The 16316-nt window shown below is 55.3% G+C and overlaps 1 protein-coding gene and 2 long non-coding RNA genes across 7 annotated transcripts in view; all 3 read left to right on the top strand.

Moving 5' to 3' along the window:
* Window positions 1-2606, top strand: part of RBBP6 (RB binding protein 6, ubiquitin ligase) — a 28747-nt gene extending 26141 nt beyond the window's left edge. For all 4 annotated transcript variants that reach the window (XM_014886432.2, XM_014886428.2, XM_014886430.2 and 1 more), the window contains one exon: window positions 595-2606. In XM_014886432.2, the coding sequence (XP_014741918.1) occupies window positions 595-2185 (1591 nt within the window). In that variant the 3' untranslated portion in view covers window positions 2186-2606. The remainder of the gene's footprint in view (window positions 1-594) is intronic.
* A 1873-nt stretch (window positions 2607-4479) lies between these two features.
* LOC148221859 (uncharacterized) lies at window positions 4480-6442 on the top strand. Its single transcript, XR_015807160.1, has 2 exons — window positions 4480-4878; window positions 5535-6442. It is a non-coding gene; the product is annotated as an uncharacterized LOC148221859 (long non-coding RNA).
* Window positions 6443-6696: 254 nt separating this feature from the next.
* LOC148221858 (uncharacterized) lies at window positions 6697-14446 on the top strand. Of its 2 annotated transcripts, none has more exons than XR_015807159.1 (3): window positions 6697-8087; window positions 11972-12449; window positions 13221-14446. It is a non-coding gene; the product is annotated as an uncharacterized LOC148221858 (long non-coding RNA). The 2 variants fall into 2 exon arrangements; XR_015807158.1 differs by lacking the exon at window positions 13221-14446 and adding an exon at window positions 12571-13170.
* Window positions 14447-16316: the final 1870 nt, after the last annotated feature.

Below are 16316 nucleotides of genomic sequence, written 5' to 3'. Positions count from 1 at the left end.
AACTGGAGAATAATCCATGATCTTCCGTATGAAACTGTACTTGGGTCAGACTCAGATGTTGTTAAGGAAAAGAAGCAGTTTGTACTGCACAGGAAGCTGGTAAGGGTTAATTCGTTTGTGATGCAAACTCAAAATTTTTAAGACATTTCTTGAAGACTTAAGATAGTGTCTGGGTAATCTAAAAAGCTTTTAAAATGTCCATTTTTCTAAGGAGGAACTGGGGCATGAGAATAAAACTTGGCTTGTCTGTACCTCTCCATAATTGCTTGCTTTCATGTTGAAAGAAGAATGGATGTCTAATGTATCTGCCAATGGGAGAAATAGGACATGAAGGAATTACCAGATCAGACAGTCCCCAATCTGATAATCTTGTGTCTTTGTTAATTAAATGTATAGTAGCGAGATACTAAATTAATTGATTGCTCATAATCTCAGCCAGTGGACTCGGCCTTTCTCTTGTCTGTTCCCTTAATTGAACATCCTTGAGGAAAATGCTGAGAATTTAGAACTCAAACACAAGCCAGTTTATAAAATGTTCCCAAGGCTGGCAATGTGTGCAAATCCTATTACTGATGTCCATGTTTTTCCTCCCAGCACGAGTTCCACTGGGGGAAGCCCTGTCAGGAAGCCTGAGGAGAAGCCAGACACCAAACGAACTGTCATTAAAACCCTGGAGGAATATAACAACGACATAACAGCCCCTGCTGAGGATGTCATTATCATGATCCAGGTCCCTCAGTCCAAATGGGATAAAGATGACTTTGAGTCTGAAGAGGAAGACATCAAATCCACCACCCAGGTGCCCCCAACTGTAGGAAAACCCACCAGTGTTATCAAACCTGTGAGTGCAAAGGCACCAAACCCCCTCAAACACACTGAAAAGGAGACAGAGCCTCTGGAGAAAACACAGAAAGCTGCAAAAGAGGTGAGTTATGAAAGCACCCAACACGATGCCAAGAGTTCAAAAAGTTCCGTGTTGAGTGAAAAAGGTAAAACCAAAGACCGGGATCATTCTTTGTCAGACAAGGACAGTTCTGAGAAGAGGAAGAGCAGTGTTCAGCCAGAAAAAGAGCACTCAGAGCGTGCAGCTGAACAAGGAAATGGAAAAGCTCTGTCTCAATCTTCCAAAGATGGCAGATCTTCAGAGAAGCACGAGAGTGGCCGTGGCTCCACCGCGAAGGATTTCACTCCCAACCGAGACAAGAAGTGTGACCATGACGGCAGCAGGGAGCATTCGAGTTCCAAACGCAGGGATGAGAAGAGCGAATCGGCGAGGAGGAAAGACTCCCCATCCCGGGTCAGGGACTCCACAGCAGTGCAGAAGAGCAAACCCAGAGAGGAGCGAGTGGAGCCGCCCAAGAAGGGCCCTGCAGAGGCCAAGCGGGGCAGCTACAGCCCCCCCCGGGAGCGCAAACCCCCCGAGCACAAAGCTGTGCACGACCCCAAGCGCCCCGCTGAGGAACACAAACCTCCCGATAAAAACCCGCCCAAGGAGAAGGAGAAGGAGAAAGAGAAGGAGAAGCACGTACCGGAAGTCAAGAGCAATAAGGAGAAAGAGCCAGGTGGGCTGAAACCAGCGGTGAAGCAGGACTCGCCAGAGGTGAAGGTGGAGAAGGAGGGCGTGGCGGGGCAGGGCGAGAAGGGCGCGGTGAAGCCCAAGGCTCCGGCCAGCAGCGCCGCCCGCCTCTCGTCTGACCTCACCCGCGAGACCGACGAGGCCGCCTTCGTGCCCGACTACAACGAGAGCGACAGCGAGAGCAACGTGTCTGCCAAGGACGAGGAGGCTGCGGGGAAAACGCCCAAAGAGGCCAAGGAAAAGGCTGTGGAGAAGGCGAAGGAGGAGGCGGCGGCCCCGGCGCCCGCAGAGCAGCCCGAGGTGGGCAGGAGCCAGAGCCAGAGCAGCCCCAGCGTGAGCCGCAGCCGCAGCCACAGCCCCTCCGAGAGCCAGACACGCAGCCACAGCAGCAGTGCCAGCTCAGGGGAGAGCCAGGACAGCAAGAAGAAGAAAAAGAAAAAAGAGAAGAAGAAGCACAAGAAGCACAAGAAACACAAGAAGCATAAGAAACATATGGGGAATGAAACAGAATTGGAAAAGAGCCAAAAACACAAACACAAGAAGAAAAAATCGAAGAAGAGCAAAGATAAAGAGAAAGACGACCAAAAAGTGAAATCTGTCACGACATAAACCGACAGATAATGAAAAAATGACTTAATTACTAAGTCATCTGTATGATCTTTGTTAAAATGTAAACGACTTCAAGCGTTGTAAATAATGACATGAAAGACCCTGTGCTGCACTTAAAATATTGCTGCTTGATTATTTGATTTTTACATCAGAGCTTTATAAAAGTGAACATTTTGTACAGAATTGTGAGTTGTGACCATGTAACATGAAAGGTTTTGCTGGGGCATCTTCTTTTTAACCACCATTAATTATTTTGGGTGGAGTTTACTGTACTGTGAAGATTTTCACATTTGGGTTTTTTTTAATTGCCTGGCAGAAGCAGCTGGTACCAGTTACCAAATACCAGCAGATGAAATGCAGAATACATTACAGCCCTGTTATGTCACTTTTTGATTACAATAAAAAAGTTTTCAGTAAATGACCCAATGTGAGATTTCCAGTGGGAGTTGCACGTGAGCAGGGAGCATCCCAACCCTTCCCATCCCTGGAAGTGTCCAAGGCCAGGTTGGTCAGGGCTTGGAGCAGCCTGATGCAGTGGAAGGTGTCCCTGCCTGTGGGACTGGGTGGGCTTTTATGGTCCTTCAACCCAAACCATTCCAGGATTCTAACAGTAGTGCCAGAGAAAAAGCTTGCTGGCAACTATTGTGTGGGAAAAATAACTTACAAAGGGGTTTAACTTTGGGAAAACTGGCAGGACCTGCCCAGGTGGAGGGTGAGGAGGTGCTGGGGGTGGTGTGTCCTCCTCTGTGTGCCAAGGAGCTGGGGATTTGTAGGGCAGGACGTGGGATGTGACACACAGAGCTGCCACGGGGCTGCTTTGTTGTGCTTGGTTTGGAAAGCTCTTCTCCATTGGGGTTGGAACTCTGTGGGCATTAAGGTCCCTTCCAGCCAAAACCAGTCTGGAATCTGACAGCCCTGACCCCTCTGTGATATGTGGGGCTCAGAAGGGGCAGGACAGGGAAGCTTGGAAAGGCAGGATCTTGCTCTGAGCAGTGAGAGGAGATAGAAAATGGAAATTACGAGCTGGACAGTTTGAAGATGTAATTTTAACAAAGAGGTGGCAGTGGAATGGGTGTCACTAAGGGCACAATACACCCATGACCACAGGATTGAGCAGTGACAGCTCTGGACCGAGGGATTTGCCCAGAGTTTGGGGTGGAAACGCTGTGGGGAAATGTGGGAAAGTGGCATTTGCTGCTGGCAGAAAGTGTCACCATGCAGAGGGGCCGTCCTGAGGCCTGAGCAGCACAGAAATGGTAAAATGGGACATTTGTCCTGGTTCTCCTGGGGTGAGCCAGCACCTCGGACATCCTGGATCAGAGATGGAGCATCCTGAAAGGTAAAATGAGCACACCAGGATCACTGCTGGATTTCACCCCAGGACCTTGTGCCTTCCTGGTGAATTCCAGGTGTTTTCTGCCCAAGAAAAAGCAGGTTTCCAGTTCATCTGCTCCCGTTTTCGCTTTCCAGCATGAAAAAGCACAGGTGGGTGTTGGTGTTACGGGTGCTTGGCTGGGGTTTGCTGTGTGTGGGGCAGGGTGGGAGCACAGCAAAAGCACCCTCAGAGTCTCCCTTTGCTCAGTCTGTGCTTGTGAGGATGAGGCTGGAGAACAGGATTGATTTTGGACTTCTCTGGGTGCTTTGGCCTAATGAAATTGAAAATTCAGGAACTGGGGAAATGGGATTTTTGAGCTGGCATGTGTTAAGTGCTTTATTACCGAGATTCAAGTTAATGAGTAAGCCTGCACTGAAATCAAATTCTGAACTTTTTTAATGGAGTAGCTCCATAAACCCAGTAATATTATGTATTTTTATATAACCTTGTGCTGGAAAGCCGTCGCTGAAGTCTGTCCTAATGCCCAGTTCACCCTGCTGAGGTATTGAACAGGTGACTGGACTGTGCCACAGCCTGGAGGTGTTTGCCTCGGGCCGGCAGGTGGAGTTCCCTTGGGTGTCTCTTTCATTTGGCCTCCCTGTTGTGTAATCTCGGAATTAAGTTCAATTAAAAGTGAAACGTTTTGATGATTCCCAGCCTTATTTTAATTCCCTTCTGTGCAGAATATGCTGTAAATTGATAAAGCTTGGAATCCGGCGTTACAAAGGCAGCACAGGCACTTGGCACTGCCACGTCCTGGGGGGTGTCAGGTTAGGAATAACGGGATGGCTTTGTCCAAAATCTGCCTTTGGGGCTGCTTTTGCTAAAGATTTGATGACTCTCCAGGCGTTTACTTGCAGCCTATCCCCGGTACACGGGCCCCGGTGCCCCGGCAGTGCGGGTGGCGAGTGAGCCACGGTGCCCCTGGGGACAGCCCTGGCCCCGTGGCGAGTGGTGGCACCTTGGCTGTATTGGTGCGCACGGCAATGGAGCAACGTGCCAGGCTGTGCCAGACTCGTCTGGGCAGCGGCGGGAGGGTTCTGGAGGAGGAGGATGGTGATGAAGAGGAGGAGGATGGTGATGAAGAGGAAGGCTCAGTCCAGGCAGGGCTGGCACGGGGCTGACATCAGCCCGGGCACGAGGGGACAGCGCCGAGCCCGTGACCCGCTTTCCTTTCCCTTCCCTTCGAGGGCTTCGCTCGCCAATTCCAGCTCTAACCCAGCCCAGGCTGCTGCCAGAGCCGGGCTCTCCTCCTCCTCCTCCTCGGCCTCCACGGAAATGCCCCCGCGAGCTCTGCCAACGCCCGTGCCTTTGAGAGGTAAATGAGAGTTGAGTAATTAGCGATGGTGCATTGAGGGGCGAAATTCCTCGGGTTTCCTTTCCCCCAGCTCCGCTATCGCTGTGGGCTGGGATGCGCACGGGGCAGCTCGGGCCGCCCCAGCACCCTCTGTTGGACGAGGCTTCGGAGTTTGTCCATCCACGGTGTCCGTGTGTCTGTCCGTGTGTCCGTGTGTGTCTGTCCGTGTGTCTGTGTGCGCACACGCCGGGGCTGCTGCCACCCTTTTGTGAGTGAAATGGCTGTTTGGTAGCAGCGATCGAGGGCTCCGTGCCAAGCTGCTTAATTAACACGAAGCATATGCAGATTCGCCTTGTTTTCCGCTAATGACAGCTGCAAACAGTTATTCTGTGGGGCTCGCTGGCGCTGGGCTGGTGACACGAGGCCAGCGAAGGCGGAGTGATCTGGCCATGCCCAGCGGGCGAGGGTGTGAGCGGCACCGGGGCTCAGCCCTGCCCTCGGTGCTCCCCGAGGGATCAGCCCTGCCTCGGCATCCCCCAGCTCCTGGAGTTGGAAGCTGCCGGAGAGGGATGTTTTGTTTTGCTTTGTTTTGCTTTGTTTTGCTTAGTTTTGTTTTGTTTTGCTTTGTTTTGCTTTGAGCGTTGCCAGCAGCACAGACATATCGTGATGTTTCACAGGAAAGCAGATGAAGATGTGTGCAAACATGGGTGACATTTGTGCCTCCCCAGCCAGCGGCCTTCAGCAATGTTCTGCCAGCTGAGAACTGAAGCAGATCCAGGAGGGAACTCCGCGCCCGGAGCCCTGCCCCGAGGGCAGCTGGCAGCTCTCCAGAATCCCGGGCTTCCTAAGGATGCTCTCAAAAAAAACGTGTTTTCATTGATTTTATCATTATTTGGATTATGCTGATAGAAGGAGAGAGCCTTGCCCAGCATGAGATGCCTGAGCTGGTGAAACTCTGTGCCACAGATAAAAACACTGCACGGGGTTTTAAGGATGCAGGGAAACGAGGACATGGAGAAAAGTCACCGTGCAGATATAATTAAGTCCTGCTTGACACAAATCCTGCTGGTGAGCTGTGCCTCGGGGCTGGGATGCTCTTGTGTGTTCCCTGTCCCCACAGCCTGGTGGGATTGGATGTGCTCGGGTCTGGAATCAGAGGATTTGGGGATCCCTCCCTGGCTGTTTGGCCAAGTCCTGTACATCTGTTCCAGCTGTTTCTAACCCAGAGCACAGGGCAGGGCTGGGGGACAAGGGCAGCTCTGCTCTGCCCCAAGGGTGTGGGGTAGCCCAAAAGCTGGGGCTGGGCTGTGGCCCTGGCTCTGTTCATCTGAGGACCAGGCTGGGCTGACACCAGCAGCCCGGGGTGGGGAGGATGCAGAGGCACCCCCATCCCATCCCATCCCATCCCATCCCATCCCATCCCGGCCACATTCCCAGCCCCCCAGCCCTGAAATAAGCCCGTGCTCCTCCCACGAGGATCTAAGTGCTCAGATGCTTCTGAGAATATTTTGGAGCATTCCTGATTTTAATTGGGTTTATTTAATTATTATTTACTTTGACTGAATAAACTGTTGTGTTTAAATAACGCTCTTTTTGCCAAAACGCTGTCAGGGAGAAGCTGCTTTCCCTTTAGGAGCCCTGAGATGTGGGCTGCCTTCCAAGCCCCTCACTCGGAGCATCCTCCTGGCCCGGGGGGAAGGAGCGGCTCCGTGCCGAGGGACGGCCCCGTGGCCACGGGGAGGGACACAGGAGCCGTGGGGATGTTCCCAAATACACCCCCAGCATCACTCGTGGGGGCCGGGCAGGGCTGGGGGGCTTGGCTGTGACAGTCCTGCAGCTGGGCAGAGTCCGGATCCTTGAGAATTTTGTGAGGCAGAGGGAGAACGGATCCAAAAAACATCTGAATCATGGCAAGGATGAAGGGCTGAGCTTGGAAAACTGGGGAGAAAGGAGAGCTGAACTCCAGGGATGGAAGCAGTTGGTGAATATTGACAACAACAACAAGCAGTGCTGAAGCCTCAGCCTAAATCCACCTGTGGGGTTGGTTCTCGTTCATTTGTTTTCTTCTTTATTTTTTTAAATGCCAGTTGAACTCCCAGTTTGGGAGAGCCGGGGGTGTTCAGCCTGTGGCACTGTTAGGTGATGTGTGAGGTGATGGAACAGCCTTTGTGTGGAAGCAAGGGGCCCGTGATGGGCTCAGGGCACCCCCCGGGTCCCAGCAGGACTGACACCCTCGGGACACGCTGCCCTGCAGCACGGGGGGGTGCTCTCTGCACCAGCAGCAACTTTTCCATCACTTGATTTCCTTATTTGGTGTTTCTTTAATAATGAGTGGCAGATTTTGTACTTATGTTTGCAATTATCTGGATGCCTCTGGGACATGTTCTGCGGGATAATTGAATCTCCTGGTCTGTGACTGCAGGGACGGCTGGAGCCCAGGAATGCTGTGCTGCCTCTTGGTGTCATGTTAAGACAAAATGAGCTTTTTAATTTTAAAAAAACTACTGGAAACAAAGCGTTTTGCTTTGCTGTCCTCAGCACAAGCTTTGCCGGAGCCTGGACTAGAGAGGAAATTCATGATTATCAGTAATTAACTGGATAAATGTTTTAATTAGATGCAGTGAATCCTCCATGTGCCAGCTCCAGTGACTGACACCGGGGGGATGTGGGGCAGTGGAAATGGGGGTCCTGGACAGACAGAGGGATGCTGCAGGCTGGAGAGGGGCTGTGCCCTCTGCTGCAGGGACCCGGGTGTGTGCAGGGCGTGTCCCTGTCCCTGCAGAGGGATCCCAGCGTGTCACTCCTCCTGTCCTGGCTCCCTGTCAGAGCTGCTCTCAAGGGTAAGTGCAAAACTGCTTGGCTTCTAAACCTTTCTAATTTAGGGAAATTCAGTGAAATCCGTTCCATTTAGCATTGCTAATTCTTGTAGGGCCTGGCAGGGGATCAGAGAATCACAAACTGGTGGGGGTTGGAAGAAGCCTCACAGAACACCCAGTTCCACTCCTCTGTCATGGGCAGGGACACCTTTGACTCGAACAGGCTGCTCCAACCCAGCCTGGGACACCAGGGCCAAGAGGGGCAGCCACTGGGGCTGGGAGCTCTGCTCCCTGTGAGCCCCTCCAGAGACCCACCAAGTGTAGCTGTGCTGTGTTTCCATGTAGGTAATGGAAGAATTGGCAAATCATGCCCAGGAAAATGTAACCAGGGATCTTGGGAGCAGAGAGGAACAGGTAAGAGGTGCTTGGAGCCTGATTTTAAAGGTGGTTTTGGTTTCACATGAAGGCAGCCAGGGTGGGTGTCTGGCACAAGAAATGGAACCATTTCAGTTTCAGGTCCAGGTGTGTCAGGAGTTCAGGGGCTGGGGTCACTCCCATGGACCCTCGTGCCACTGCAGAGGGACCCCCAGTGTGGGGTTCACAGTGCCAGCTCTGCTCCCTGCCCAGCCTCCCTGTGCCCCCCTGCTCCGTGCTCCACCCCAGCCACACAGCAGGTGATGGTTATTGATTTATAACCTGGTTAATGGTTATTGGCAGTGCTGTGCTCGGGGCTCCCTGGGGCTCTGGATGATCCCTGGGGCTCTGGATGTGGTGTGGAACTCCCTGATCTCCAGGGATCTCGTGGCATTTTGCCCGGATAGCACCAGTCTGTGTCTGAAGGACATAACCCAGCACTGACAGCTCTGTGCAGCAGCACTGGAGTGACAGATGAAGCCGGAGCGCTCCTTCCTCTCAGACAGAAGGGAAGAAAAGCTCCACCGTGTCCTGGACATCCCAGCAGGGTAGGGAGGGGACTGAGGTGTAAAATCCTGCCCTTTTGGGGCTACCAGCTCCAAGGATCCAGCCACACTGAGCTCAGCGGGGGCAGCGTGGTGGTGACTTGGGTGTCATTGGGGACTTGCCAGTGCTTCCAGTGCCAGGAGCTGCCCAGCGCCCTGTGCAGGACCCCTGCCCCCCACCGTGCTGATGGAGCACGAGGTGAAACTCGGGTTTGTGTCTCTCTGTTCCCCTTTTCCCCGGCGTGTGGCCGGTGGGATGTTCCTGCAGCAGCCCCGGCTCCGTGTGCCGGGAATGCCAATGAGGGCCCGGCTCGGCCGGCACCGCAGCGCTCATCCCCCCGGAATGCTGAGCAGCCGCGGCTGCAGGAATCCAGGCGCTCATGCCGGAGCCCTCGTCCAATTAGTTGAATTAATTGTGAGTGAGGAGGGCTGGCAGGTGCCCACACCTCCCCACCCACACTCCAAGACTGACCTCCACCCTCTGCTCAGAGCTGGGCTCTCTGATCTTGCTGCACTGCCGGATTTCCAGAGGGAAGGTTTTCCCGTTTATTTCCCTGATCTATATAAATCAGTGTGCAGGCAGAACTGGGGTGGAGTTTCAGTTTATTGATGCCCAGTGGGGCCGTGGCTGGTTTGTAACCCTGTCCTTGTACCTCACATCCCTGTGCCCTGCCCGCCGGCCCTTGGGATGTTGTGACAATCCTGTTGTTGCTGGTCGTGTGAGCAGCCCCTGCAGTCCCGCCGAGGGAAGCTCGGTCAGGTGGGGAGGGTGGAGATATTTGTTTGTGGAATTGCAGAAATGTGCGATGTGCCTTGCTATTTTCTGCTTGAAACTAAGAGCATTTCAAACAATGCAAAATTCTGCTCTTGATATGGCAGCAAGGAACCTTTGGAAGTATCCTCTGCTGTTTCTGACTGGGAAAACAAGACATTTTTAAACACAAGTGTGTGCATGTAGATTTATTAGGGTTCTATAGGGGCAGCAGGGTGGGGCCCAGCCCGGTGCTCATTGAGCCCCACGTCCCTCCCGATCCGCTGTGACAGATTCCAGCTTGATTGAGGCACAAACACCAACCCACAACAGCAGCGTGGATTTGGTTATTAACAAAGGACGGATTGAGCCGGTGCTGGCGCCGCTCCAAGCGCGGGAGCTGCTGAGGAGCGTGGAGGGTGTATTAAATATTCATCAAAATCTTGGCACTTCATTCCCATCTCTTACTCTCCCACCCCCTCCCATTGAAATTATTTGGTCTTAAAGGTTAGAAGCCTGCTTCGAAAATTAATTATTTCATTAACTCCTTTATAAATTGGGTTTTTACAGCTAAGTTTTTTAGGGTCGTGGTGGCACTTCATCAGGTTTGCTCCTCACGTGAGCCCTGACCCCAGCACGTGATGGTGCCACCGATGCTCTCGGCAGCATGTGACCCTAAATGCTACGTGAGCTCAAAAAAACGAAAAAAAAAAAATTAAATACAAAAATATCGGCGGGTTTGTCTCCCGTCTCCTGCCTTCACCTGCCCGGCTCCGTGCTGCCAAGCCCTGCCCTCCTCCCGGCACCACGGCTCCCACCCGGTGAGTGAGCAGATCCTTCCAGCAATTAATCGGCGCTGCCGATTCATTAATTATCTTGCGGGGCACGCGTGGGCTCCGCCCGCGGCCTCGCAGCCCGGCCGGGGTCAGGCGTCAGGGCGGGGCCATCGGTTCTCCGGCCAAGGTCCGAGTGTCCTCCAGGGTCCCCAAAGGGCTCCTCGGGGCGGGGGTCAGGGCGTTCCTGGCCTTTGCCGCTCCGTGCCAGGGTTTAAACCCGCGTGGGTGGTTTTGGGGCTGGTTCCTGTTCCTCTGATCCAGGGGCGGGCGGTGCCGGGTGCTCAGCGATGGTGCCGGGCTGGCAGAGCTGCTCTCAGACAATTCAGGTTTTATTTTAGCGCTCACCCGACGCCTTGCGGCTCCCCAGTGATGTCCCCAGGGATGTCCCCAGTGATGTCCCCGCTGGACCGGGGCCACCCCGATCGCTGCTGTGCGGGCAGAGCCGGAGCGAGGCCGCCCATCATTAGGATGCAGGTCCATCACCATCTCCCTGGAGACCACGGGAACCGAGGGTGAATCGCGTCTGGGGCGGCTGGCAGCCGTGCCGGGCTGGGGATGAATTACTGCCCTGTGCCGGCCCGGCCTTTGTTCCCCCATTGTCAGAGCAGGGACGGGGAGCGGGGAGAGCGCCCAGGGCACGGCCAGGGCCGGCCCCGCCGCAGACTGAGCAATTTCATATTTTCTGTCCTTGAACTAATTATTCGCGAAAGCTCCTTGGGGCTGACGGCGATAGGAGCTGCCGCTCCAGCGCGGTGCTGTGATCCCGTATTTAACACTCGGGGCACCGCGAGCCCTGTGTGCCCCTGGAAGGAGCCGAATGTGTCAGAGGCATCTCTGAGGATGTCGCTGGAGCAGCACAAAAAGGGATTTCTGCTGCCAATCACCCGCAGGACGCGCGGCGGCGGCTCCGGCAAAGCCGGGCTCGTGTTTGGAGTCGGGATTTGCCATATGGGGAAGGAGCTCCACAGGCTTTTAATTGGCACCAGCGTCTGCCCTGCCCTGCTCTCACATTTGCTGCCGCTCCCAAGCCCGGCTCCCGTTTCATTCCATCGGAGGGGACGCGGTGGCGCTGCTGGAGGAGGATTTTCCCCGCTGCTGGAGGAGGATTTTTCCCCCTGCTCTCACAGATTGTCTGTGCCTGGCAGGGGCTGTCCCTGAGCACAGCCAGCAGCCCCCGCTCGCTCCGCTGCTCTCCCGCAGCACTTTGCTCACATCCTGGATTTTTATTGGGTTTGATTGGCTCTGTCATAGTTTCACGGCAGGAATTCTGCTCCCATCAAAACCTGCTCCTGTGAATGTTCCCCTGTGGTAGAAGCGAGATAAGTACGAGGGAGAGGATGTGGTGGAAGCCCCAGTGCCAGCCTGGCATCCCCTGCCTGCTGTGCAGCCCCCGTGTGGCACACGCAGCCCGTGGGTCTCACCTGCAGCCGTGGGCACAGCCCCTGGCAGCTGCCAGGATCTCAGTGTCGTGTCTCAGGGGTCAGGGCCACTCCTGGGTGCAAACCTCCAGCTGTGCACCAGCTGTGCTGGCTCAGGGACAGCCAAATCCCACCGCAGCAGCTCCTCAGGTGACAAAGCCAGAGCCACTCCGTGCAGGGGGACTTCCTCCCGTCTCCTCCTCCTCCTCCTCACTCCCATTGCTCCCCTCCCAGCTCTGGGGCCAGCAGCACTGGGCCCAGCCCTGTCACTCTGTGCTCTGTCCCATTGCTGCCTGTGGAGCCTCAGGGCTGCCCTCAGCTCCTTCTCTTCCAGGCCCTGTTGCTGCTTCCAGCGCAGTTCATGTGCTGATGTCTCCTGAGGGACTGCGAGCTGCAGAGCTGGGAAGACACCTGATGCAGAGAGAGGGGGCAGCCACCACCAGGGACCTTCCTCCAGGACCTTCCTCCAGGATCAGGAACCAGATCTTTCCTCAAAATCTTCCCACTGGAGCTTCCTGACTGTCCCACTGAGGTTCTCCCAGGTGCTCCATCCACACGGACCTGGTGCTGCCCGGCTCCCACAGCCATCCCTGCTTCTGAGTTTGCTCCAGAGCTCCACATGCTGCCAACACTGAACCTTCAAGCATGAGAGCTGAACTCTGCAGGACACCAGGACTCTGCTGACAGACCTGCCCAGGACCCTGAGTTTCCCAGCCCTTGTTAAACCCAGAGCCAAGGAAGCAGAGGAGAGCCCCCATGGACAGCTCAGAGAATTAAGAACGAGTTCATCAGAGGCTGTGAACAAATGATCGGTAATTAAGACCCCCAGCAAATACCAAATTTGCTTCATGCAGCTCAGGGAGGCTGGAGGGGACGGGGTTGGGGTGAGCAGGCTGTGCCTGACATGTGTCCTCCTCTGTCCCTGATGTGCAGGGCGCCTTGGGGCTGCTGGCAGCAGGGGAAGGAGCCTCACCCTGACTCCTGCCTCAGAAAGATGGACCACGAGGGAGTTCAGGTTTGGCACAGCCCGTTCTTCTAGAGCTGAGTGTCCTCACAGGGATCCACAGAGGACATGGAGAGCAGCTTCTTCCTTCCCCCTTTGCAGCGGCTTTGTCCATCACAGAGGGGACAGCAGCTGCTTTGGGGGACGTTCATGCAGCCTTGGACCCAGTGTGGGACAGGGATGGATGGGGCTGAGCCAGAGGGGCTGTGCAGGAGGAGCGGGGTGAGCTGCCAGGGTCTGCCCAGCTCTCCCTGCACCGTGGTTTTATTCCTTCTCCCACCCAAATGAGCAGGGCTGGGGCACCCACTCCCCCCTCAGCAGCCAGCTGGCTCCAGCCACTCCTCTCCAGGCATCCCCAGCTACTCCACCTGGTCTCTGGGATCCTCAGCACACAAAGCAGAGCTCTCCCTTTTGATTTAATAAGGATCTGGAAATGTCATAACAGGCGTGATAATAAAATATCAGACGCAGGAAAATGAGTAGCCAAAGGCATTGAAAAAAGGGACGAGAGTAAACGCAGTAGATTAAGACACTAATTCCCATTCCTTGTGTGTTTTCCATCTCTCCTGTGTCTTGACAGACAGAAGTAAATGCCCCCACTTCCCGGGAAGCACTGTCTGCCTCTCCCTGCTGGATTGTCACCACGGGATGCCCACAGCCCATTTGTCCTCCGGATTCGATGCTTTGTCCCTTTCAGAGGAGGGGCTGGGCTGGCTCATCCCCACTCCCACCGCCAGCACTCACACTTAAAGGGCAGGACAGATTCCAATGGTAATGGCTAAATTTGATTTTTAGTGCTCTAAAGTATCTCTGCAAACTGGAGACCAAATTCGTGCCTTTGTTTAGACCATGCAACAAAGCAACAGGAGCAAAAACAACCAGAGGGGAAAACAGTCTCAGGGATATTGGAGAAGCCGGCAGGTCCTGCTGTAACTCTGTCACACTGAGAGCTGGGCTGGGGATTTTCTTCCAAATGCAGATTTGGAGCAAATCAACCGCCAGTAAATTCCCAGCACGGGGCAGTGGAGGCGGGAGCGGGATCAGCAGCAAGGTGATGGATGTGTTAATGTTCTAACAGGCCAACCACCTCATAAATAATTTGCTGGGTTCTGGAGAAGCTGACCTGGTCACAATGGCAATAAAGGGCTGTCCCCTGGGCTCTGCTCCAGGGACCCACAATCCTCCCATGGAAAGGCTTAAGTGGCTTTTAACAATATCTATTTTATATTGTCAGAGCCCAGTGCCGCGCTAGTGCCGCCGTCTGTGCAAACACCATCGCTTCAGCTCCGGGAATATTGCAATTAAAAACCCCAGAAACGATCCCTGGGGGTGATGGGCACAGCTCAGCTCTGTGATTGCTCTGCGGGGAGCAGCGTGTGGAACATCCCCTGGGAGCTCTGCTGGGTGGGGAGGGATGGAACTCAGCAGTGCCCAGCCCAGTGGAGCTTCAAGGAGCCTGGGGGGCTTCAAGGAACCCCCCAGGGATGGGTCCACAGCCACCACCAGCTCTTCTGGGCAGCAGGAGCAGGTGGAGCCCGGGCTGCAGGCAGGGCTGTCCTGGTGGATTCATCTGTGTGCTGGGTATCCTGCTCCTGTTCCGAGTGTTCCTCTGCTGTCCTGGCTGTTCTGCTCAGGTTTTGGGTGCTCCTGGGGCATGCTGGGTGTCCCTGTCATTTACCAGGCGTTCCTCCTCTGTGTTGGGTATTCCTCTCCTGCCCTGGACACCCTCATCCCGCAGTGTCCCACTCTGCAGAGCGGGCACTGGGAGCAGCATGGGGCAGGGCTGCTGCTGAATTCTTTGCGTTCCTAAGCTTTGCCACCGAGTGCCAGGCTGCTCATGGCACCTGCAGCTCTCCCCGCAGCCACAGCGTGATGCTTTTAGATTTCTCTGGGCTGCTCGTTGCTCAGTTCTCAGATTTTTCCCGGGGTGCAGCAGGCCGGTGAGTTGTGATGTGTGGAGCTGGGGAATTTGTCCCACAGCTGCTTTGCTGTGGGATGAACCGGCGTGGCTCTGTAGTTCTGGTTTCTGTAGCTGCAAATGAGGGAGATTCCAAACTCTTGGAGTCATTTGTCAAGACAAAGAGATGGCAAATGTCTCTAGCACGGTACCCCCAGCACAAGGATGGAACTGAGTGGGAGACAATGAAGAAAGAGTTTTGGAGGACAGAACAGCATGGGCAGCCCCATTCCCTGCTCCAGCAGCACAGGGACAGCCTGGAGTGCCCATCCTCGACCCTGGCTCCCAGCTGTTCCTGCACTCCCATGGAAGATCCAGCAGAGGAGGAGGAGGAGGGTGGCAGTGCCCACCTTGGCAGAGGCACCGGTGCCCAAAAGGGGCCAAAGGTGGGGCCAGCTGTTGACGGTGGCTTTGTGTGTTCGCTTTGCTCTGTCGGGGCTGTGACCTGCACTCACTCTCGTGCTGGTGGTGGTGGCAGAGCAGTTTCCTCCCTGGCAGCAGGAACAGGGGCAGAAATCCCACCTGGGCAGTGACTGGCACCACGTCTTGCCCTCTCCCTCTCTGTGGGCACTGCTGAGCCGGACCCGTCCCTGTTGGGGCTCCCCGGGGCTCCCTGCCATGGCATCCCCTCGCCAAAGCACCTTCCTTCCCCTCGGAGCATCCCTCCTGCCGCCAGCCCCCTGCACACACAGCTCCGTCCCAGCCACCAGAGGCAAGTGTGGCTGCAATGAAAAGTAAATTTTATATCCTTGCCCCTGTTTTTGCAAATGAGTGTAACTGTCAGCTGCAGAATAAATGACACCTAATTACTGTTGGGGGAGTTCAGGCAGGAGGGCTTGGCTGGGAGGGGATCACAGGGAAGCTCCAGCACTGATGGAGAATGAACAAGATTCCGGCTGCAAGGAGCCATAATTACAGAGGACTGACACACTGTGAGCTGTTTATGGTAATGAAGTGGTGCATCAAATCAAATTAACCTTAGTTATTTAACACAGAATGCACCGAGGACTTGGCTCAGTAGATGTTAAATCCAAATCCGGAGCCGTCCCCAAGCCGAGGAAGCGGCTCCAGCGCTGCACGGGCGTCGTTTTGATTTAGGATCCGTTCCGTGAGCGCCGGGACGATGGCGAGGGCGAGCGCGGGCGGAGCGGCGGCACCGGCGCTGCCGGGAGCTCGGGGAGCGGCGGGGACCCCCCGAGCCCGCACCATGCACCCCGAGACCCCCCGGGAGCCCAGGCCAGGTCAGTGCCCGGCCCGGGGACAGCCCGGGGTTCTGTCGGTCCGGTATGTCCGGGGGTTCTGTCGGTCCAGTTCTGCCCGGGGTTCTGTCGGTCCGGCTGTGTCCGGGGTTCTGTCGGTCCGGTTCTGCCCGGGGTTCTGTCGGTCCGGTTCTACCCGGGGTTCTGTCGGTCCTGTTCTGCCCGGGGTTCTGTTCTGTCGGTCCGGCGGGCCCCGCGATGTTCCCGTGGCCGCTGTGCCCGGGTTTCCCGGTGCCCAGCCCCGGGCAGGGGATGCGAGCTCGCTGCGCTCCCGCTGCGGTTTCATTTCTGCTCTCTCCTCCCCACCAAGGCTGCGGCGGGCGCAGGAGGAGCGCTCCCGTCGGGATCCCTTCACGCTGACGGGGTGAGTAACCCTTCCAATTAACCCAAACGCTGTGTTAAAGATTAATGAGCTCTCGCAACAAGGGTCCCCTCTGTGCGCCGGGCTGCACATCGCTCC

This window comes from Sturnus vulgaris, chromosome 16, assembly GCF_052056855.1.
Source record: "Sturnus vulgaris isolate bStuVul1 chromosome 16, bStuVul1.hap1, whole genome shotgun sequence".
NCBI classification, from domain to species: Eukaryota; Metazoa; Chordata; class Aves; order Passeriformes; family Sturnidae; genus Sturnus; species Sturnus vulgaris.
This window is presented reverse-complemented; position numbering and strand designations above follow the sequence as displayed.